General features: G+C 38.3%; 2 protein-coding genes and 1 long non-coding RNA gene across 3 annotated transcripts in view; 2 read left to right on the top strand and 1 right to left on the bottom strand.

The window, feature by feature from the left end:
* Positions 1–25,830, bottom strand: part of CEP85L (centrosomal protein 85 like) — a 94,254-nt gene that overhangs the window by 31,537 nt on the left and 36,887 nt on the right. The window lies entirely within an intron of this gene.
* On the top strand, positions 10,014–25,279 carry LOC108640675. Its single transcript, XR_001921370.3, has 3 exons — positions 10,014–10,110; positions 14,297–14,331; positions 22,241–25,279. It is a non-coding gene; the product is annotated as an uncharacterized LOC108640675 (long non-coding RNA).
* Positions 17,012–17,897, top strand: PLN (phospholamban). Its single transcript, XM_018078031.2, has one exon. It carries the CDS (start codon positions 17,107–17,109, stop codon positions 17,263–17,265), a length of 159 nt encoding a protein of 52 aa, XP_017933520.1. The 5' UTR covers positions 17,012–17,106; the 3' UTR covers positions 17,266–17,897.

Raw genomic sequence — 25,830 nt, 5'->3', positions numbered from 1 at the left:
ACTATCAGCGGAAAGTTTTCAAAATGGAAAAGAATAAACAGCAATAGCATTCAAATGCCTCCTAAAAGCAGCACTCCCTCTAGTCATTACACAACAAACAAGCATGTTTGTTGAAGCTTTCTTCACAAATGAAATCCTCATCGCACACAAGGCATCACACACTTAATTACAGACCTCACAAATCTGACCCTCATAAGCCTGAGAGGAATTTGATGGTCCTACGAGTTACTGTTATTTGTACAATTTACTTCTTCCCCAACATTATTTATACTGCAGCTGAGGCTTCCGAACTTTATCAAGGTCAGGTTTGATAACCACAACAAGAGAGGAAGACACGTCCCTCAGCACAATAGCTTACAAATAATTAAGAAGAAAGCACAGCAAGTACATGGTTGCTGGGATACTAAGAGGGATGGGAGAAAACAAATGCTAAGGTCAGGTATGCTATTCACCATGGAGGAAAAAAAACCATAAAAAAAGTGCAGACATTTGCTACTGATGTCACAGTTACAGGGTTTTGATAGCAACCACGTGGCCACTTAAATGTGGCATAAATGTGCACTACTATCAAAGGGAGGGGGGCCTGCTCTCCTACCCCTTCTCACTACTTCAAACATTCATATCTTTCAGCTCCCTCCTGACAGCCCCAGTCCTACAGGCTCCCCTCCATCCCACACACATGAAGGTTACTTGTATCTAGGTCAGACTCCTATTAGATGCCTTGTACAGGGCCATGTGAGATGTGGTGCTGGCACACACTGTTAAGTGGGAGAGCAGTGTACAAGACAACACATTTTGCAGTGGCACAGTTTTGTGCTGGAATAGTACGAACACAACCACAAGCTGAATTATCTCAATTCCAGGCAGTGCCAAATCCTCCCAAAGTATCAGCTTACGAACTGAATGTTTTCTAATCTTCTGGGAAAAAACCTACTATGCAGTTACTGTGACACTGTCAAGTTACTGGCCAAGACCTGGTGTTAAGATACGCAATCAGTTCAAGAAAAGGAACTTCCACACGACGATGGCATAACAGAATAAAACCAAAAGCCTCCTGCACTTTCTTATCTTTCGAAATAGTCCTGCCTCTGTTGTGTATCAGAATTGTGAGAGCATGCACAGGACCCAGCAGTACAGTCATAGCCTACAGTTGGAGACTGTATGTGTGAAACATCTGTATAATCTCAGAATCTGCATCCAGTAGGGGATCCTGAATAAACCAAAAATATAGCAGGGTATTTGTAAGGCAAACAAACTGGAATTCTGGCCACTGCTTAACTGCCCAGGCTTCGTTCCTTCTACCATCCTTGACGGTATTGTGCAAAAGCCTCAAACAACAAAGAAATCAATATATTAACTCTGGAAAGACTTTAAAAGATCCCTAGGGACGCATGTTGCTACTGCCTGAAACAAGGGTAGTCTCACTATAAGGGGCTGCAGCCACTCAGCAGTCTGCCGTGACTTTCTCGTCTCTGCCACCTTCAGCTACTTAATTTCTAAAGGGTGAAACCAGCACTCCCAGAGCTGCACACGAGATGATACACCCTCTTCAGCTTATCTTCCCTTGAACAATTACACTTTGCTCGCCTTTACGTGTTGTTATAACATTCCTTCAGACTCCACGCAACACCAATATTATTTTTGTCAGAAATCCTTTCCATTTATATTCTGGCAAATGTTACGAACACAAAGCACTTCTAGGTGCCACTTAATATGACGTTAAAAGCAACAGTGCCTGGAATTTTCCCCTGATAACAACTGGGCCTTTCCTAAGTATAGAAGCACTTGTTTTATTAAGTGTTCATTTTATCTTCCCATTACATTTAAATTTAAATGTTCTTTACTAAAAGAAAATTTTTAGATTTGGAGATGAAAGGGAGGTTCCGCAAGAAAAAATCCCTCCCCCGTCCCAAAAGCTATTAGTAAAAGTTTCACTGTTAAATTAATTATTTTCTTTTGTTTCTTCTTCTGTCCTGGAAAGCAGCATGACCAAAAAGTAACTGCAGTTATTCAAAAAGATCATTGTTTTAAGTGCTGCACAAATGTAGGGCATGTTATTCACCACAAAAATTATGAAGTCTACAAGTAAAATGGAAATAGCTTAGAAAAAGGAATAGATGGCACGAATCAGTAACTCATAGAAGGACCCCTAAAAGTAAAATATCTCAACCAAGTTCTGATCATTTATAAAAACCTTTACATTAAAGGTACATTGCTAATACCTACAAATACCAGCTTACTGAGTGCCAGTGTTGATTGCTCAGTGGTTACTTATTACGCCTGCTCACGGCCAGAGTAGATGCAAAAAGTGACCTAGAAAGCGATCAAAAAAGCATCTATTTTTGGCCAGCCTGCATAAACTTCTGCTTTCTGCTTGCTTTAGCTTTTCATGACTTTAAAAGAAATATGATCCATGAGTGTAATACTCAGCACAATTAAGTGAAGTTAAAAAGAAACAAAAAAAACTAACCACAAAAATAAACCAGAAATGTTCAAAATATTTATATTACAACAAACCCAAGTATTTATACAAACTCACAAAAGCACGCTTTTTTTAAAAAACGGTAATCCAGAACCGGTCTCTATGAGCACCTGCAGAAAGAATGGAGCAAAACTACTGGAACATGTGCACTTCAAATTTTGCAGATACAACTTCTGCACGTTATAACTGATGGGGAAGGGGTGATTAGGTAATATACTCTTTTCCACTCCCTTGTAGGCTGATAAACCAAAACAGTAAGCAGAAACAAAGACACTCCCTCACACACACCTTTGATCTTGGCCAGCTCTTATTACCATGAACACAGATTTAAAGAAAGATAAGAAAAAAAAGGCAAGAATATTCTATGGACAGTGGCAAGTGGAGGATTTAGTAAAGCTTTCTTACCAGGGATTGGAAAACAAAAACAAGTTCTCTGCTAAAATAGTCTCGTGCAGAGTTAATAAGGTCTGTGGACATCACAACTCTGCACAACGTGAGTACAGTACTCATTTACTTTTTTTGGTGACTACCTTGAAAAACTTCTGCAGATGGAAAAATTACAGGCATGCTCATGTTTTCTGCCCCAACTGCAGGAATTCTTTCTGGAAGAAACTAGCTGTGTTTCAGCCAGCAAACCAAGCAGGACAGCACATGGACCTACTGTGAAGATTTCGATTGCTTCAAGCAGTGATTCTACCACCATCCCTATACAGCATCACATACATCACATTTCATCATGTAAGCAATAATTCTCAGTCGCTTGCCCCAGAATTTTTTTCTTTTTTTTTTTTTTTTTAAAAAAACTCACAAGGAGAGACCATGTACCTGCATGACTTTCTGGATTTAAGAGGCAATTGAAGACAAATCTCTCCCTGGGCCTCTAACAAATCAGGTCCTGGAATCTCAAAAGTCAGACATTTGAAAATCCTGGCCCGAAGCTTCTGCATCACTGACAAACAGAAGAAATGCTGCCAATTTAACACTGGACTGCCTGTGAAACTAGGAACCACACAACCGTGGAAAGTAGTCACATAATTTGTGTGTGGAGTAAGTGGCAGATATTTAAACTGTTTGGCTTCAATCCAGATTGAACCTTTTCCACTTGAGTTTATGAGGGGTACTTGAAACACACTTGTCTCTAGCAAAAGCAGCAGTATGATGTAAGGGTGCATCTGAACATCCGTGTCAGTGTGTGAAGGTGTTTTCCTTTCTTAAAAGATAAACACGGGGGGAGCCCTAGCACCTTCTTAACATAGGCAGAAAGGGTAGAACTTCACACAAAAAAAATAAATACCACTTTCATCAGCAGCAAATAGTACTTGCCACTTGTAGGTCTAGATTTTAGATTTATCATTCTCATTCCAAAGAAAGGAAACTGAAAAAAGAACTAAGTTAATTTGTCCATGGCTCCTCAAAGAGCACCAAAACACAGCAGATTCTCTCATGTGGAAACCATTTTGTAAGCAAAATACTGGTTTTAACAGACACAAATGAGACTATCTCTGCCTAAAGAAAAAGACATGTTAATTGAAGAAGGCTCATCTAGAAGGTGGAAAAATTCATGTTTCAGAATGAACTACCTTTGTTTTCATTTTCTAATTCACAGAGATGTCAATAATAATTTTATCCCAAATACTCACATAACCAACTGAGACTGAGGACTGTATTTCAAAACCACAGAACCAATACATTTTCACTAAAGGACACAAAAAGAGAAAAGCAAATAGTTTCTTCTATAAGTACAAAGTCATAAAAGGAGAAAGAAAAGCTCTCCTTCACATCATCTGAGTGGCCAGGCAGCTACAGTCAGAACGATGTGTGAGACTACACTTGAGAAAGTTTCCAGGTTCCAGTGAGTGACAACAGAACTTCCATGAGAAAGCAGCTGCCTGTAACAAAATATATACTCAGAAAATATTTGCAAGATCAGGAAATCTGTTCTTGCTACTCCGAGATGGTTTGAACCAAAGGAGTAGGGCAATGTTTTCATTTGGCACATTCTGCAATAGAATAAAGAAAAAACATGAAGTTCTGTACCTCGAATTCTCAGGTAAATGCAATTAAGCATCTTAGTTTTCTGGGGTGCTTTTTGGTGAATGCTTTTTTTCCTGCAAATGTAATTGTCAATCAGCACTTCATTTCCAAACAGGGAAAAGCCATTCTGCTATTTAAATAAACTTCAGTGATTTCTGATGAAGTTTAAAAAAACACCTTAGTGTTTTAGCCATGAATTGCATGCAACAAAGATAGGAAGTAATAGATAGCTGAGACCATGGGAATTGTGCTAGTCTTTTTTATAGTCACTCTACAGAGAGAAGGAAAAAAAAAAAAGGGCAGAGCAATGGACAGAAGAAGTAAATGAAGAAAAGACACACACCAACCAAGAGAAACAAAAGGTGTTTCTGGTTCCCATTTCCCACTTCTCAAAGTAGGACCAACTGAAAATTATCCTGAAAACTCTCTAAAAGGCTGATTTACACCATCTCCATGTTGTTCTGAATGAAGATCCCAGTGAAGAAAGATGTTGAGGCCACTGGTCTACATGCTGCCCCTCCTGACGGTGATCCCTAAAATACTCTGCACAAGAGGACCTTCAGTTCTTAAACGCTGCCAATATGTTCATCATTTGGGCAATATTCAAGAAGTGTTTGGACAACACCCTCAGGCACATGGTGTGACTCTTAGGGATGGTTCTGTGCAGGGCCAGGACTTGGACTCGATGATCCTTGTGGGTCCCTTCCAACTCTGCATATTCTGTGATTCTACGAATATTTATGCATTTCTGCTAGGACAACTTTCAGATGAAGATAGGCAGCAGCAAAAGATGCAGCCCCATCATTTCTCCTCCATTCCACAGTTACCCTTTAAAGTAGAAATAATCCAACACCACCACTTGGCAACTGAAACATGGTCTTCTAACTTTATCTCTCCTTCATATGCCTTTGTCCCGCTGTTCATCCATCACTCACAACATGTCAAATAACACAACTAATCTCTGTGCTTCCTAGAACAGTGTATCTGAAAGACACTCGACACACTTTCTTAGGTATAAGGATCTCGGCACACCACCTAAAGCACGTTGTTCAGCCTAACCAATCAAGGACACCAGTAAACACCAAAATACAGTCTTCCCAGGCATTTCACAGAAATAAAAAATATTCCACTGTAATGAATATCACTGAATTTCCTGTCCTCTATCATGTTGCTGTTTTGAAGACACTTTGCATCACTGCAGTGAACTGCTACTATTAAATTATTTGACCTTCAGTAACCTAGTAAAAAGGTACACTTCACTGATGTGAAAGCCACCAGCACAGCTTTTTGTGCTGCCAATATTATGGCAAAATAAACTACCTACATGGGTCAAGCCTGTGCTAACTGTGTTGCCTCCAAGTGAAATAAGTGTTTCCTATAGGGGTATGAGAAGAGGAAGGACATGGATTTTCAGAGCAAGAGCCAGGCAAAATGTCTTGTTCCCCTTCTCTCCTAACATTGGGTCGATGCACCAAAGACAACAGACAGGTGAGACACACTTCTGCACCCTGGGATCTACTTTAATGGTTAAAGGTTCATGGCAGTAACAGTAACTGAAAACAATTGAGATGACCTTTCCAAAAATGTCTTTGGTTCATAACAAATCAGATGATTAGTCCTGCCAGAGCCTTCACCATTCCCAAAATGAGAAATCTTTCAGACCACGTTGTATAGTTTTCTATAATTTATTTTGTACAGTTTTTTTAATCACTTTGCAAGTGATTTGAGGCTTCCAAGTTGCAGCCTCAAAAAGTAATTTTATCTTGTTTGTAATGAAAAACAAAATGTGAAGATCAAACTAATTTAATGTCTGTCAAAGGCTTAGGAGAAGTAAATACTTGGTGTCTCTGAGGAAAATAACATGATGCAAAGTCCAGATTTCACAGCAGAGCTGTTTCCTGTAACACTAACAAAGACTCTAAGTCCCACTACACAAGAAGGAAAGTGTGCAGACTCAGAAAGGCAACTTCCTCCACATAAATAAAAAAGAAATCCAAAAAATATTGAGATTCCAGGTGTGAGTGAGATGCACTGAAGTCAAATAAGCTTTAAAGGAGGCATCAGGTAAAACATAAACATATGGGTCATAAATCTATCAAATTCAAGCAAAAAAACCTCAAAGGCATTAAAAAGGAAAAAAAAAGGAAGTTATTATCTCTGAATTGATTAGGCTGTTCCCTTATCTGGTGTAATTCTGTAATGCTCTTGACATCAGCACTGAAAATGCTGCTTTTCTTGTTAAAGGAAGAAAAAACTCACACCTCCCTTTAGGCCGCATCAGACCCACAGCACAAATGTAACTGAAGGATACATTTGCTGGGTCCTTTCTCTTAGCAGAGATCAGCAAAAGAGGTCCTGTAAGCCACATTTGCTAATACCTGGATGACTACAAGCAATTACATGTGCTACAGGAAGCATCTCAGAATCAGGCCAGAAAACTGCTGGTCACAAGAAGGAAAGATCTCACTTCAGTGTTCAGCTTCAACACCAAAATCTGTTACTCTGTCCCATCTACACACAAACTAATGCACATCCATGGGAGCATTCATTTATCCCTTCTCTGTGTTTTCTGTTGCTGTTAAACCAAACATGTGCAATACAAGAATCTTCGCCTTGTGATATTGCAGAGCTACGCTTGCAGTGTGAGACAAAACAGCAGCAGCACCATAAAACAACACACTAACCTGAGTACTCAGACTTACTTTTCTTGTGTGTTATAGATAATTGCACTGTGGTAACAGTTCACTTCCATGCAGTCATGATTATCAGCACACCAGATAGTGGCACCCCAAACTCTTTACACAGATTATACAGGTGGCCACCGTCTACAGCTGCAATTTTAAAAACTAGCACAAGAAAGACAAAAATCCATGAAATTATTATTATGTGAATAAAATAATCCAGGAAAATATTATTATGTGGATAAAAGACTGTTTAAATAAAAGACCTGGTATGCTGAAGTACAACACACCTCTTTTTGGACATTATCCCAATCTAAACAAATTTATGAGAAGAAATATGTTCTAGTGGTAGATTTCTAATTCCCCTGGAGAAAGCCCAGATCATCTCCATTTAAGGTCAAGCAAGCAACAGCTGTGCATTCTTGTGCCTCAGAACAAAATACAGCAGACCAGAACCTCCAACACAGATTCCTTTCCTAAAGCTTTTGTTTTCTGATATCCATGAGCGTCTGGACCCGTTCCCCCAGGAGTCAATGAAAACAGTACAATGATGTGCTCATATATTGTGTCTGTACCTGTCAGACTGACATGTCCCATAAGCAGGACTTTGGCATCTACCTCAGAACCCCACGAAAATCCCCGTGAGTTACACAAGGGAATGATACTAAGCTGAACTAGAAAAATGTTCTCAAGAGAGAGTACCCAAACAAGCTTGTTTTCAGAGAAACAACATCAATACAAGATCTACAACATTCATGTGGGCTGAACCTGTGCATGTTATGGTTGTTTAAAAAAATACATTTTCTATTTTAAAATTTCTTACCAGGCAGACACATACAGAAGACACGTATTACATTTCTGATGAGATACTAGTGTTTCTATTAGTGCCTTAATTTGCACATTTAACTATCAGTCTTTAAAAATGAGGCCAAGCTGTGATTGTATCAGCAGCTCACAAAAGAACCCAACATTCTTTTAAGGTATCTCATTTCTAAAAAGCTCCAATTCATTAAGCAAAAGAGCCAAGAATGTGGGGTAGAGTAACTAAATAATATAACAATTTTGCAGTGAGTTGGTGAAAGGGAGGAAGTGGCATTGCAGCTGCTGCAGTGCTGGGTGCTGGACCTAAAGTACAGAGGTGAATTTCAATAGTACAATTTTCAATAGTACAAGTACAAAAAGCAAACAATCCAGTGATAGCACTTTTCTTGGATGACAGCACACAATGAAAACATGAAACCTCCCTCATAAAAAGGCCAAATACAGTCTTTTTATGTGAGAAATTTACAATGTTAATAATGCCAATATAAGTAAATATACTTATATGTAAATATGTAATTTACTGTAAGTAAATTATGAAACTCTTGCACTGGTAAAGAACTATCTCACTGTGGAGATATTCCATTAACTTTCAACTGAAATATGTGACCCTAGATTTCCTGTGTTTGATAATTAAGGACAGCAGAAAGCAGGCAGAATTATTATATTAAAGCCGAGTTGCTAACTTCAACTATTTTATAACCAATTTTGCAGACTACCTAAACCGTATTTACAAAAATAAAAACAGAGCTAAGTTTGAATCAGGGTGGTACATCACCTCCAAGGCGGTTCTGTCTCTGGTTTGAATGATGTATCACAGCAGGGCTCCCGGGGAACAAAAGAAAACAACTAAACAAAAAAAACCCACAATGTCTGGTTTCCTGCTTAAAGCCAAGCACTCGTCTGTGCTAAGCAATTATTGTCAAAACTGAATCTGCAAGTGTTCAGAGTTTGACTGAGCTTCTGCATTTTTGCCTGCGATTTCCAAATCAGGAAAAGGCACACGCTGTCAGCTGCATCCACACACAAAGCCTGATGCTGGATGCTCGCACATTAAACAGTTTAATCCTTTCACATCCAGCAAATCCTTCACTTCCCGGATGCACAAAACCTACTCTGTATATGACTGTGTTTGTCATTTCTCAACACAGGATAATATACATAAGAGAACCTGTAAAGTAGCATCAAGCTTCTACTCCTATCCAAACAAACTGAAAGGGTTCTCAAAAAAATCACTTGAATAGTTTCCAGTCACAAAAAGTGGGAGGGGAAGAAAAAGTGTGGGGATGTGTTTTAAAGGAAAGATAAATACTCAAATTATATAGTAATGGTAAATTTTGGAGATGAACTTTTATATGCCAGATTTTATAAGCCACAAATTAAAGGTTGGAAGAGACTTGAAATACAGGAAAATTACTTCAGTTCAAGCACTGTGAGAAGAAAGATGATAGTGGAAAAAACACATCATACACTGTAAACTGAATACCAGCTGTGTTACAAAACTATCAAAATTATATGTAATGAAAATGTAGTTTTAAAAATACCTTGTAGAAAAGAAAATCATTCCAAGTCAAATACCCACATGAAATGTGATAGCCCACACTATTTATGCTTTTTTATGACGAAGAAACATCGCTGTAGCAAAAGTAACACATTCAAAACACCTCCCTGAGCAAATTCCCATTTAAATTTTTGTTTAAGAAAAGGCAAAGTGTCAGCAAGCAGCTCCCTCTGCTACCCCACTGAAGCATACTGCTTCCCAGATTCCCTTATCCTGTGGTTGAGTAGGTGGTCTCCCTGGCACACAGTTCCCTTCACAAAAGGAGAGATGTTGCCCATGTTTAATACATTACTGCTGTGAACAAGTTTAGAGAAGCCACTGCCTGTGTCAGAGGCAAATGGGACCAATCAACTTTTGAGCTGCTGAATGACACTGAGTCCTGCCTCTGAAACTTTTGTTATTTTTTCCCCCTCGACTTACTTCAATTGTTTCCACGACTTAGTTACAGACTAGGACAAGTTGCCAGAGCTCTACAGGCACGTCCCACAGCCGGGAGCAAGCTCCTCTGTGCTTCACTAAAAGTAAGACCAGAGGTAAGGAACCTCTCTTCTGTGTAATGCTTTTAATTCTTGCAGCAAGGTGCTCTGTAGTAGTAGTTTTCTACAAAAACTCTTCTACTTAAATTAACAGCTGATTATCAAAAATATGGAAATGTAGGTATTACAGCTCTGAGTCAAAAATATAATGTTGTGAGGGGAATATTTCAGCAACAACAGAGGCAACAGAATTTTCTACATGCTTGTGGGACACTTGCTGTCTCTGGGTAGGCAGGTAGCATTGCCCTGGTGGCATTGCACCAGAAGGTGAGAAGGTTTCATCATGTTCTTCAGACCTTTGTCTTTCATTTTAGATTTAATACCTTTTTCTTGTTTTTTTTTTTTTTCTGTTGTTTGGTTGGTTTTTAATCCAAAATCCACAAAGAGAGTAATTCACTTAAAGTTTTGTAGAGACACTTGTTTCCCAAAGCTGCTTATTCACAGCCCACAAAGGTAAGAAGCCCTTTCACCATTTAACTCAGAAAAGCATTTTTCTGAGCTAACCCGCTGAGAGAGCAAACTTTTTTTTTTTTGCTGTATGACGAAAAATTGCCTGTAATTTAAAAATTTCAGTGGTTTATAGCTGTATTAGAACTGAATATATGTTACTGTAAGTGCAAGTCAAGCTACAGAAGCCATAGAGCGTTTTTGCTTTGAATTCCATTAAAAGTTAATTTTCTCCTGCTGTTCATTGTAACTGCCAAACTTGTCCTAGGTTGTTTCTAATAAGAGATAAATAATTTTGCTAGGATTTGTAATATCATGAACTGAATTTCAAATGAAGAAGGCAATCAATTTATTTCTAAGGGAAGCACATACACACTGTACAATGAAATACAACTCTAGCTTTAAAACCACTGAAAAAAAAAGTATCTCACACAGAAACATGTCACATAAAGAACATCTAATATTTGCATATACAAATATTTTAAAAAGAAATATGATTGATGAATATGTAGGTCTCTAAGGTATTTATGCTCCTTACAATCATGTTTCCTCCTTTCATCAGTTCACACCTTACTACTTATGGTTGTGATTTTAGAAAAGACAAACATAGCATAGACCTTAATTTTGTGAGGTATGTCTTCTCTGTTATTGAACAGACACCCAATTCCTTTTCCTATTAGTGACTGGCAGGCATCAGGCAAAGACACATCCAGGTTCTTGGTTTTGTGCTCAGCAGCCTCATGCCAGTTTTGAATAGACAAGTGATGGATGTGTCCAGATATCCTGTTACTCCCAAAGCAAACTCCGTTATGGAGTTACCTAGAAGCTTCTTTCTTTCCAGTAGGCAGAAGCAGCACTTCAGACCTCCCAGTGTCTTCAAAACAATGCCTACCAAGGAGCAAGAAGATTCTAAGACAAACAGATATCTTTCAAGGCTGAAGCTACATAAAATGTGTTTTCAAGTGAAAAGAGGAGCTAAGGTTTATTCTACCACACAGAGAATCTTTCTCTCCCACCCCAAATACTGCATACATATACCTTTAAAAATACAGACTTCATGCACACACACACAGATTGAACATACATATAGAAACTTGACTGCCGTAGGCAGCTCTTTGATGGAATCTGGAATGCATCCTGTAGCTACAGCAGGTTAGCTGCCCGATCATCTGAATTTTAACCTGGCACAGAGTTTGGTAATTTAAAGCAGATGAAAGAGTGGCTCAGCTGTTAAGTTAAATTTAAAAATTTCACACTGATAACGTCCCATGTCACAGACATCTAAACCCTGATTAACAACAATCTACAGTCATGACAGAAGCATGTGCTACATAGCAGGTGATAAGTGTTACAAATCAGATGCGAATTAAGGCATTTAATTTACAGCAAACAATTTTTTTTTTGCTACTCATTTGTCAAGACAGCTACATTATTATTATTTGTATTTAAGACAGACTCAGATTTATGTATACACCACATTTCTATTTTTAAAGTTGCATTTATTTCTCATCCCCTGAGGAGTTTAGCAATATAGTGTCTTCATTGTTCAGTGTGAAACTCACTGAAATCAGTTTGTAACTGAGAGTATAAAGGTGATTTTCACTGATATTTTTTCAGACCATCAGCAAACAAAAATGTATGGGATATGTCTAGACAGCTACAAGAGCAGTTTTTTATTTGCTTTAATAATAATTTGATTTAGGAATAGAAAAGTACCCCAACTGGAGAAACAAAAAAATCCCACGGGGAAGCAACATTATGTTCCCTAAACTACAAGACATTTGAGAACTGGAAGACTGCTTTTGCTTTCTGGATCTTGATAAATGGGTTAAGAGGACTTTCCTGGCATCAAGTTACTTCTCAGAAGTTGAATTCACCTACTATATCCTTCTCAATCAATGCCATGTCGTTGTTCCCTGAGCCCCTAGAAGGTTAACAACAAAACCTGGAACATTCTTTTACACTTCTACTTTTTATACATGCTAGATATATTTCAATTTTTTAATTCAAATTGCACTTAGCCCAATTCCTATACAACCTTTGAACCACCAGAACCTAAAACTCAACATGAAATAACTTGTTAGGTACACAGTGAACACAGTGGAGGAAAGAGTTTATTTCCTAAAAGAAAGTTACTATGTAAAAGGCAAATCATACCAACAGTCTGGAAATGGTAAAACGTTATTTTACGTCTTATTTTGATGAGGGGAGATGATGAGTATGGAGAATGAAGCACCTGCTCAAGATTCTCCCGTACGGTCCTGCAGCACTTGCAGGAAATTTACCCTCCCTAAAAACTAGCCCAAAGCTTTGGCTCCCAGGCTACTCTAATGGACCAGCACACATACAACTTCCAAGGCACATGAATAACTTCCCAAAACCAAAATGCCTGGTGTTTTCAACTATTCATCAGTCTAATTGCTTTGCATCTACATCTTTCACATTCTGATGTGCTTGAAACACGGGTAAAGGCTCTTACTGTTGGTCTTGCTTCTTAGAACACCAAGAATACTAAAGCTAGTCAAGAGCAATAAATTAATAAGAGGGGGAACAAAAAAAAGATACTCAAGTGCGAGCCTTCCCCTACCCTCTCCCAAACACATGAAAAATACCGACACTTCAGCACAAAACAGACTTTAAAACAAAAGGTAGAAAGAAGGATAAAATGAGTTTCCTTTTCCTGTTACCAGCACTTCTCAAACTATGAGATGAATTGTTGCTTCTTTCCCCATCATAAGGAAATGTTTTCTCCATGTCATTGAAAAATGACATTATATGCCACAAGTCAGTGTCTAGATCTTCAATCAACATACCTTGATAGTACTTTTTGCATCACTGTTTATGGTTATTAAGACATTTCTTTTCAATGGACGGCAGTGAACTCCTGGGGTTTTGGGACATTTCACTGTTAAAGTCTATGCAATAGACTTATGCAACATTACTTTTTAACAATACCCCTTCAGGGCTTCACTTATTCACGTGGAACTGCAAGAATTCAAAAAAGTCAAATCTCTTCTATTCCACTGATATCACTGCTGCATTTAGTAAACGTATGACAGGAAACAGGCTGCGTCCAAAATTGCTGTGGCATTTCCAAAGGAGCCAAATTTAATCTGTGTGACTTCAAAGGAGTCAACGCAGTTGCACCAGGAATGAGAGTGGCCCACAGTTTTCACTTTGGTCACATACCCCCCTCTTATTGTGAAGGACACCCAGGAACAAAGATAAAAATAACCTAATACAAATCAGGGAAACAGTCACATGTCAGTGAAGAAGGAAACAGTAATTGTGATTGGTGATTCATTCTAGGGCATTGGGTACAGGGGATTCACTACATAGTAACACACAGGATCAGCCATAAGACTGACCCTGCAGATCCGCACTGTGCTTAAGACAAGCCTTTATTATCCATTAACAGCACTGATAAAACATATAGCTGCACAGCAATGCAGTCAACAGTTCCTCTTGTACACTTTTAGACTTAAAAAACATATAAACTACAGTATGCCCTTTTGCTGCACTTCTGTTTCAACAAGTGGTGTGTGCATGCACAACTCTCCTTTCTACTGGCCTAAAATAAGGGGACTGAACAGCAGAGAGCAGCTACTATTTGTGGCAACAATCAGCCTTCCTTTCTATGTAATTATGTTCCAGGCTGTCCATTTTGACCTTGATAGTCACCCATGGGCATAGGCAGCTGTATTACTGAATCTGTTTCTCTTTATGCACACTTTAGGTGGGTGACAGCGCCATGGAGGATTAACAAGCAAGGTATGTGTTTATTAGCTGAAGTCAAGAACTTGTAAAGACAAACTTGTTGAAATACAGGCCCAGAATTGGCTTCCTTTGCTTACAAGAAAACTTCTCCCACAGGCAGGCTTATTAGGTAAAAAAACACGTAGATGTTGTAAAAACTTCCAAAACCTTGTAAGCTTTTAAATCAAGAAACCCAAGTTACTCTATTTTGTCCTTTCCTCATCCCTTCTCTACAACATTTTCTTGCTGTTAAAGGTATACATTTTAACTTATGCTACCTTCCATTTTTTAAGATCCTTTTCTGTCACCTGTCTTGTCACATATGGCCAAATATCTAGTGCCAACTCAGCTCGACTGAGCCTTCTGACCTATTGCCAGTTCCCTCAGCAACATTCCCCAAGAAAAAGAAATAATATTTTTTTTCCCCTCCCAGAGCAATCTCACCCTCTCTTGCCCTCTTTTGGCCTTGCATCTGTGATGCCCAACCAGCTAATAATGCTTTTTATGGAAGCATTCAAAGCCCCAAGTCCTCGCCCCTTGAGTCATGCAAGTGAAACATTTGCAGCAGCACAGTAGTGCAGGTGCCAGCACGTGCACAGTTCAATCTAATGCTGGACTCATGAAATGGACTTATTATGCATTTACACAGGTAAACATTGATGCTGCTCCAATCCTCACGTGGGTCCCAAAAAAACAGTAGTCAGGAAAAAGAAATGTTGCTGTAGCAGAACACAGAGCCCAAGGACCAAGGGTTGCACACACACTGCATTAAAAAAAAGAAACTGTGATGAAGTCATCCACAGGAAATACTGTTCCCTGTACAGTGTCTGTCACACAAGCTCACCACACAAACTCTTCTCTACCAGCGTTAATCCATTAGTGGTTCATCTACTGTGACTTGTCTGGAAGAAGATAAACAGCCTAATGCACTCCAGCCTGTATGGGGATGGGAGAATGAATGCACATTCAGCCAAGAGACTTGATAATTCCTGTAGCATGTCTTGCTTTTACTGCACTAGTGACTGACAGTGACTTGCATAGAGCTAAGCAGAACATATTTGGCAAGCACTTTAACTGCTTAAATAGATGAAAACAGGTACAGCAAAAAGTCAAACAAAGATGAAAAATTATAGTCACCACGAGAGCAAGTTCCTGGTGCGTGTTTTGTTTGCAATAAAGATCAACTATAGCTTAAAACATCATAACAAAATCTGAAGTTGAGTTTTAGAAGAAGATGTCATCACATGGAATCCTCTAGAGGTATCAAAATAACCATGTGCAATTTGATTTCTTTTGAAGGTCTTTTAAATACCAACACTGCCACTGGCACTGAAAGCACATGTATTCTGCTCATATAGAATCATTTGACTCTACAGCCCAACATGGAGGGACTAACAAAGAAAAGCCTGCAAGACAGTTCTGTCTCCTTTTAAGCTTTTTCCATTTAGCCACATATAGAGGCAAATTCATGGGTGACAAAGAATCTCTGATTCAGTCAGGACCATCAAGTAATTTAGGAAACAGACATCTAAGCAATGGTTTTTCTTTATGTGGTATACATGATACGAATTTCACTTATCGCCAAGAAAAAAAAAAGGTGACAAGGAGAGGCCTTCTGTGAAAGATTCGATCACAATATCAATTCATAAAATGTTTAGGGGTAAGTGTAGCTTTGGGAACAAAGTCTGACAGATGCATATATCATTATTATCTTGAAAACAAAGTTTTCATATTGTGACAGCACCTGCAGAATCCACCTCACCCTGACCTAAGCAAGCATATATCAAAGCCAGCTTCTTGCCACAGAAGGTTCATGCAGGAGGGATTTACACTGCAACTACTTATTTGGAGTTTTAAGACAACTGACACCCTGTGCTTCCATCTGCAATTCAAAGGGGGAGGGAAATATACTTTAAATATAACACTCATTTAAGAGATGAAGTTGTATACATGCTTTATTTTTTTCCTCATAGCATTTCTACACCTTTGCAGCCACATTTTGTAACACACTGTCCTACATGCATTAAAAAGATTTAGTCTTTATTCTGTCCTGTCTGTTGAGAAATATACTACTAAAATTCCCTACAGCAGTGATTTGTTAGCTTTAATTGCCCCCCATAAAAAACTTGTAGTTGGAATGGAAACACTTCAATAGGATTGTTTTTTCTCCTCCCTTCTAGAAAAAGGAAAAAGGTTCTGCTAAATCAGATTATCTGCCCCTGTCAGTAACAGCCAGCACTACTATCCAGATCTCCTGGCTGCAAGGTCTGTGACCCTAGTCTTATCATCATGCTTTCACATGTGCTTGAACAAATAAAGCAGAGAGACGTGGGTGGGAGGGCAATGAGCCACAGCCTTTTCAGATTGTGAAAGATGAGAGTTTAGGATCTAAAGCAATAATCTGGGCAAAACCCACATACTCACAATTTCCATATTACAGTTCTTCACCACTGCTAAGAAGCAGATGCTTAGTAGCCTTCAGGAGGAGAAATACAGTACAGCACAAATCTAAACTTGAAAAACAAATTTTCAAAATCCTGTTTTAAACTAAAAACACTGTAAAAGCAATCTATTTATTTCAGACTTTTTAGAACTTTTAAAAAAATCTCCATTTGCACTCTTCAAAACACTTCTGTATTTCTAATTCTTCGCTTTCCTGCTTTTCCAGCTCCACAAAGGCTGTCTAAAAAAAAAGAGAAGATATTAGGCACTTTGCACTGTTCCTGACAACTGCTCTTCTTTCCTGCACTCCTAAAACCTCTGATTTGTGCTCTCTGCTTTCTTGTTGCCATGGAGAAGGTCCAACACATAACCCGCTCTGCTCTAAGGAGAGCCTCAACTATTGAGGTCAACCCACAAGCACGCCAAAGGCTCCAAGAGCTCTTTGTGAATTTCTGCCTGATTTTAATTTGCCTCTTGCTGATCTGTATCATTGTGATGCTTCTCTGAAGTTCCAGCACTCCTCTGCACTGTCCTCTAGAAAAATCACCCCAGGGGGAAGAGAGACGTACACCTGCAACTCCCAGCGCAAGGATCCTCATGTGACAGGGGCCAGCACTCGGACTAGAGTGTGTGCCAGCCAGTGCCCTGTTACCTTACTACCTGCTACATGTATTAAAAACACGTCTTCTGTGCAGAACAGTGTTTAGAGCCTGTAGTTACAAAGCTGTGCATGACCCAGTTTGTCGGTCTCAATCAAGAGATATCTTTAAATGGGGTAAAGTACTGGTAAATCAGATTATCTGCCCCCAACAGTAACAGCCATCAGTTGGTAAGTTCCTCAATCTTTTAGTCAGATAAACAGCAACTTCACTTTTTGGGGGCCTGAGTGTTTTTAGGTTTCTCTGAAAATCCTTATGCCCTTAGAGGGGTTCCAAATTTGGACCACATCTGCCCAAAGAAGAGCTTACAGGTACACAGCCATCAACACATCTTAAGAAAATTTCTGCTCTGTTTAATTCAAGGTGCTGCATCTCTGCATTATCAACTGAAGGCATTTAAATTGCTTTAGTGGTTTTTAAGGGAACGTGGGAATAAACAAAAAATCTCTTCTAACCCAGAAATGAAAACTATTTCATATGCTTTTCTCCCTATCTAAAGGATCTTGTATATGTGTCATCTGCAAAGGTTTTTCATAATGTTTTGTAGAAAAAAAATTGACACTACCACACTGACATAAAAAATTTTTTTCTATAGTCATTCAACTGACATGACAACTGGCATAACTTGGAAATAATTCTCAGAGTACTTAATATTTGACTTCAGACAACTTAATTATGTCCTGCTCTAATTTATGTAATAATTTCCTTAGTTTAAAACTACAAAAAACTTGGAACTTGCCAGTGTCACAGAAGGTGGCTTATATCTGATATGGTAAAGAGAAAAGTCTAGGTCACTATTATTGCTATGACTAAAGTGTATCAGACAAATACAAGTAACACCCCCACCTTCAGCTGCAAATACCTGCTAGAGAACATGCAAGTATTTTCCTGAAACAAATGACAGATTAAAAAAATAAATTATAAGCGATTATGCACAGAAGGGAAAAGCATTGCAGAAATATCTTTTCAACACGTAAACCAGAGGTTATACACGTAAAAGATGACATTTCTACTCCAGCAGTTGTGAGTAACAAGACTGAGCAGAAGACTTCCAATCCTACTACATGTTTCTGGTATTAATCGAAGTTCCTAGAAATTTGATAGTTTTTAAATTTAAAGAAAGCTCAAGAATCAACACAGAGGTCAAATAGACATCCATTTTTTGAAGAGTAATCTTTCTGTACCACTCTGTGTAAGCAGTCCTACTGATGAATACAGAAAATCAAAAACAAGTTATCTTCATCTTGTATTCTGCCTTTAAGACTTAATATTTCATGAGTAGAGGTTGACAATGAACAGCTGAGCAGGAAGGGAAGAAATCTTTGAAAAAGCTTGGTATTTAATGGAATGCAAGCAAATCCAGTGGTGATGCACTTCCTATCTGGCAAATAGATATGCTAAGACCAGGCCTCTAAAATAGGGTTAATTACCAGACTAAATTAAGATAGCCACTGTATGAGGACTAGAGCAAGCACTGGTGAGGCTGGCTACACACCCCCACTTGCAAGTTAGTATATGAGCATTGCTGATTTGAACCATCAGCGTAAATCTCAATTTCCATTTCATGCATTCTCACCACTTTCACAAACACATGAGATTTTTGGTAAGCGTATTTTCCCTTTTAATCCTTCTTCCCTTTCTTCTCTTTACAAACTTGTATTTTGGTCATGGATAGGGTTTCTAGCTTTAGTTTGCTTTGGATGTGCTTCAAGAGACTTCAATTGGAAATAGACAAGTTTTACAGTACTGAAAACTTGCTGAAGAAAAGTGTTAAGAGTAAAGCATCAGCACATACATCCTGAAGACATGTTTGGATTATAGGTTTAACAAGCCAATAATATATAGGAGTCAAATTAAAGCATTGCTAAAAAAGTACCCCCCCCCAATAAAAACAAAGCCTCCAACTTCCACTTATGTACCTAAAAGCCATCATTTATTTAAAAGCAATAAACAAACAAGAACAAAACAAAATTATAAATGAACTGAAAGCCCTACTGTTATTTTACATCAATGCAGATAAATTGCATGTACTGTTTGGTTCATTTATGTCTTAGGATTCTGATGATCACAAAATCTGCTACCATCCTCTGCATCACCAAATGTCAACTGAACCCACAGATTAAAAAACAACCAACCTTTTGTATATAGTACAAACTTCTTCATAGACTTTTATGAGCTTTAAAAATAACATCTACTGTATTTTAATTATTAAAATGACTGCTTGAAAATATATTAATGCATAAAATACATCCAATTCTGTTTAGAGATCTATCATTTACTTATTAAACTTATGTGAAAAAGAGCTAGTCATTGCACAGCTTTTTAGTTCTCTATATATTTATTCTGCTTTGGTTTTTAAGAGTAATCTTGTCTGTTTTGTGATGCCCAAATCACTTACATGTACCTAATTCACACTCAGTAGCTACTGCTCGTAAGTAATCCTAATGAATTTTATCAAAGTGTAATCAAAAAGTTCCCTACTTTTATGAGCTGTAATAAAAATTGCAAACACAGCACATAGCTTGGATTAAGTTTTCAGTTCTCTGCTCCACTCCACCCAAGCCTAAATCTTTTTCCTAAGTTCATCTTACACACTGATAATGAATAAAAACAGCTGAACAGACAACAAGCTGGCATTACTATTCCTCTAAAACAATAAATTACAAACTTTCATGGCAATTTTATACTGGGAAGGAGCTGAATCAGGAACAAAAGTATGCTGGTTTTAAAGATGTGTTTCCTCAGTCAGCTCCTCAGCAAAAATTGATATAACTACTCATTATCCTCTACATGAAAACATGACCCATTTAAAACCTGAAATTTTGCTCTGATCAAGACTAGTCAGTAAGGCACTTCAGAAGGCAGGAGATAGTCGTGTTTCTTTATTAACTGTTCTGCATCGATTTAGCTACAACTGCCCTTCCTAGCAGAACTGCACCACTCAGTGGAAAGACAAGTGTAAAACAGACTTAAACAACATTTTTCACACAACGGGGCCAAAATGTTTGCCACCCCTCAGCATAAAGAATTTTTATGTAAGTTTTGCTACAATTACACCACTGGTCAATGGTGCAACTAGGCCAGGGGTATCCTGGGGTGCATTAGGAAGAGCACTGCCAGCAGGTCGAGGTAGGCGATCCTGCCCCTCTACCCAGCCCTAATGAGGTTACATCTGGAGTGCTGTGTCCAGTTCTGGGCTCCTCATGGAGCTCCAGACATGGGGCTCCTGGAGCAGGTCCAGCAGAGGGCAACAGAGATGATTAGGGAACTGGAGCATTTCCCTTATGAGGAAAGGCTGAGGGAGTTGGGCCTGTTCAGTCTCAAGAAGAGATGCCTGAGAGGGGACCTCATCAATGTACATCTGAAAGGAGGGTGTCAAGAGGAAGGATCCAGGTTCTTCATGGTGGTGCCAAGCAATAGGACAAAAGGCAATGGGCAGAAACTGATGCACAGGAAGTTCCACCTGAATATGAGGAAGAACCTCTTTACTGTGTACTGGAACAGAAGCCCAGACAGGTTGTGGAGTCTCCCTCACTGGACATATTCAAGAACCATCTGGATGAAAGCCTGTGCCATGTGCTCTAGAATGACCCTGTTTTGCCAGGGAGATTGGACCAGATGATCCACTGTGGTCCCTTCTGACTTTATCCATTCTATGATACATACAGAACAATAATCATGCCTGATGTACACACTTCTGCTGAAACATACTTTACCTACATCGTCCCTGCTAAAATTAGAGCAGAGTAATTGAACACATTCATTTAGAGAGTGTTCTTGTTTATATCTGGAAGCATATTAATATACTATAGATTACAGGCCAGATACCTGTAATTGTATGGCTACTAATAAATACTGCCTGGTAGAATACAATTGCAAAATATTTGTGAAATCCTATAAGATCCATAAATATCTTCTATTTAAAAACAAATTTAGTCCTTTTTAGTACTTTTAGCTTTGACCTCCATAATAAAAACTGGAAAAAAACCTCAGAACATATTTATAAGAATTCCTTTAAAAACTGATGCTCATCTGAGTAAGAACCCTGGTAATTTAAATCATTTAAAACAGGCCCTAGATTTACTGTAATATCTGACTGATTGCTTTATAAGCTTGTTATATTTTTTTAAGGTAAAAGAACACCAGAAGTTACATCTTTGTATAAAATATAAAATTATAAAACACTGCCCTCTTGTGATGATCCGTAAAAACGTAGCTGATTACTAAAATGAAGTTTTGGCAACTGTTTTCACTGTTAGGGCATAGTGGTTTTATATGTTCCTTTCATTTATGTATACATATTTCTATATATAAAACACAATTGTTAAATTATTAATGCTCCCTTAAAATAAGCTATTGCGTATGTCCTATTAAAAGCACTAAGGACACATCCTCTGCCAGCCCAATCTACATTCTTAATAAGGCATTTGCAAAGCTGCAATGACTCTTACACAGCACACTGCTGGCAAAATGCAACCTGCTGCACTGCACAACGTCAAACTCTAGAAGGGTAAGGATATACTCCTGTTAACAGAAACACATTTTGCCCAGACAAGAAAGCTTTCCTTTTTTTGCACTCACAGAGATCTTTTAGACGTAAATTTTCAACAGTCTACTGTTGAAACAGAGTAAGTCTTGAGAACAGTCATTCTTTTGAAAATTAAAAAGGCCTGAAAAGTACCACACATATTTTAAAAAAAAGCAATAAAGAGCCAAACTGTAATAAAATTCAAGTTCTTTCTCCAATAATTAGTTCTTTAGAAGTTCTTATTAGTAAAATGAAGGCTAACATTAACTTTTTTTTTTATTATTTTATTTTTAAGGTACTGGGGAAAAAAAGCCTGTAGCAGTATCTAGATCCTTTTCTGGAAAAAGAAAACAACACAACTCTACTTACTGTAAACAAACATTTTTTTCTTCAGTGGCAGAAACTAAAACCAGATAAACAGCTGTGGATACAATGAAATTTTTGTGAAATCTACCTCGCTTAGCATTGAAGGAGCAACACAAAGCTACAATTAAGAGTCTGCTGCAAGCACAAGAGGGCAGACTGATACACATTATGGATCTTGCAAACGACAGAGGTCTCAACCTGCTACTCAATTTTCTGCTCATTTTCTTGGTTCTAGTGCTCGCATTTATCCTTGTGAAGCTGATGTGAACCTTTGTGAGGCTCTGCTTCCTTCTCAGACCTTGTTTTGAGGGCTTTGCAATGATAATGCAGACACTTAAAAATGTCTAAATATAAGCATGCAAAGACTGCTGAGGCTGAAATATCTGACAGAGAATGTGTTCCCACACCAAATTTATCAGAAAGCAATCCTAAAAGCTGTGCACAACTATCTACCTACCTTTGAGTGAAAAAAGCATCTAGAGCCTTGCTGAGTACCTGAAGAAATCCAACTATGCATCAGCAGCTATGATAGTTGCTCACTGTTGGAGCTGATTGGTATTTAAAGATCTACAAATTATCTGCAGACTTCAAAGAACATCATTTCTGCAAAAGCAGAAATCAAAATTTTAAAATGGGATTTCTGTAGAACATGTATTTCATGGGAAATGACCCAGATACAGCAGGAAGGCAAAACAAAATGCCAACACTGAGTTGACAGCATACATCAAATTACCTGTGGAGAGAAAAGCACGGATGCTGTAGATGGAAACAAAGTAGCTTGCAACTGAGATGGGGATAAGTGAAGGTTAAATATGAAAACATAATTATTAGTTATACCTTTTTCACCACCTATGGTTCACTGCAACACCCTAAAAGCCAGAAGCCTTAGTGTTATCCAGGAGCATCAAAAGAAGCAGCTGTCAAAACAACTGAAAAACCAATGACCATTAAGCAGGGTTATCACAACTCAGCCTAGGAAACCCTTAACACTGTCACATACACAAGCAGTAGGTCCATCTGCACAAACCCAACAAGTGTGTTACAGCCTCAGTAAGCTGGATTTACCACTTAGGCACAGGTCAAGTGAGCAGTGTGGGAGCTCTCCAGCCATATTTGACAGACCACTTGCTGCTTGCCAGTGAAATCATCCAGTCCATAACTTGTCCTCACTTGTATGTAAATAAATAAACTTACAGGACCTTCTTCTGTGGCCCTTTACAGGATGACGTACTTTCCCCACAGGTCCTTGGGAAGGACAGTGACCAACAAGAGCACACTTCTCTTGGAATTATTTGCTGAGAAGGCAGCTCTACATAACCTGAGACACATTAGCAAAGGAGATGACCAGAAGCAGATTTTCGTACATTACATTGGGGCCAAACAGCTTCCTCTTAGCACCTCACTTTTCCAAGTAAAACACGGGAACAGTGTGCACCAACACATATACATTGTACAGTAAACTTAACGTCATAGATATGCATATTAACAGTCTTTTTTTTGCACACATGCAAAAGAAGCAGATGTTGCTCATTGGGTGGGGGAAGCCCCAGCTTCCAGCTTTCTGCTACCAGCAGCACATCCCTGATTCAGCACAAACACTGCTGAGAGCCAAGTATGCTACAGAGTTCTATTCACATTCACACCCAGAATTTCCATATGATTACTGTTGTTCTGGGTGGCTGAGTTATCTGGAAGAGACCAGTCTGAATGGATCTATGGTAGACTTTACACAGGAAAAGGTAGTATCCCCAGCAAACCAGAAAGTTTATGCAAGTCCTACCATTAATAGTCATCCACGTTCCATTCTATGCTACCTGCTCCAAAGCTTAGGCAGTGTTAGTGCACTGGTTTGGGTTGGAATAAAGTTAATTTTCTTCCTAGTGTAGTAGCTAGCATGGGACTATGGTTTAGAACAAGTCCAAAACATAGTTTGCACCAGCTACTATGAAGAAAATTAACTCTACTCCAGTCAAACCAGCATGATTAGCTACAGTAGCCCGGATAGTTAAAATGAAAGCTTTTCTTTCACCTCCTCTGAAATATGTGCAATAAACATTTAAAATAGCTTCTGCAAACTACACATCCATAGCTTTTTAATGTTAATAGTTATAGTAGTATGAATTCCCATCTGCTTGCATTTAAAGCAGAAAACTTTGCACAGCTACATCACTGTAAGCACTTTATCATTTATTTTGATAATCTTGAAATATTCTGCTTAAAAAAACCCACAAAACTTGTAAATTTATATACAAGGCATATACGTGATAATGGTTATGTAGTTGTGTATTGTTTAGGAGGATTTCTCCTGATGCTTGACATAGATGGCTCAAAGCACACCAAAACCACAGAAACAAATAGGAAGTCCACTCTAGCCCAAGGTAGAATAAAAACAGTTTTCCCAACAAGGTGGTTATTTGCTGATATACTGCCTGGGACTATAGAAAGCTTGTTGTCTGTATGACCTTCCATACCATTCCAAAGTTTCCTTTTCTTAGGGAAACCACTGTGACAGCAGTTGGCCTTCACAGAAAATAAAGTGACATACTCCTTCTTAATAACATGAGAAAGATGAGCCTAGTGCCACCAAATATCACATATTTCCAGATCCAATTACATACAAGGGAAGTCTGCAAGAAACTCTGCCACTAGAGCATGGAGAAACAAGACCAAGAAACAACCCCAGTAGCCTCCTCTCAGTCAGCAATGAACATTACAGAATCCTCAATAAATGCTGAAACACACTGTTGACATTGAAACATGTATTTTACTGAGATGACACATAAAGTTGGCAAAGTCATCAGCTAACCAATGCCAAGTCTCTCTTTTGCAATCAAGCACAGTCCAAGTTTGGTTTCCTATCGTCTGCTAGTGCTTACTCCACATTGAACTCACATATGGACTATAAAGAATGGAATCCCATTTGCTGGGCTACCAACTTCACAGCAAATGGAACAGACCATAAAAACTTAATTACGGCTCACAGAGAAGGAGTTCACTATGATAACTAAAAGTGATAATTCCTCATTAAAAAGTTTTATCTGCCTGAAAAGTATGATTTCATCAAAACACAATGCAGGGAAAATGTTGATATTAATAATTTTTAGTTTTCTGATCTGCCAGGTTTGTAAAAAGAACTAGCTTTGAGTTGACATTTAAGAATAAAGTTTTATGTGGCAACAATGTTATTTGAAGAATGTCATAACCTTTTCATTCAATTAGAACAGCTTTGTTTACCAATGTTTAGGTATGCATGCAGTTTAGTTTTTTCCTTCTCTGTTTTGCAATGAAAGTTGTTATAATATCTCTAAATTTCTCAATGCATTAAAATTTAGTTTCCAGTAACTTTTATATGCACGGTATGATAAATCCAGCATTTTCCTCATTAAAAAAAAACAAAACAAAACAACAATAAACCTGGTACATTAAAGGGAAAAGATGCACTTAAGCAATTTCCATCTATTATCTCTGCTATATTCTGACACGTGTTAGCACACCATCAAGAAATCACAGATGTTCTGT

The sequence above is a fragment of the Manacus vitellinus genome, unplaced genomic scaffold, assembly GCF_001715985.3.
Source record: "Manacus vitellinus isolate BGI_N305 unplaced genomic scaffold, ASM171598v3 scaffold_4_pilon, whole genome shotgun sequence".
Lineage (NCBI taxonomy): Eukaryota > Metazoa > Chordata > Aves > Passeriformes > Pipridae > Manacus > Manacus vitellinus.
Note: the sequence above shows the minus strand (reverse complement) of the source record. Positions and strands in the feature narration are given on the sequence as shown.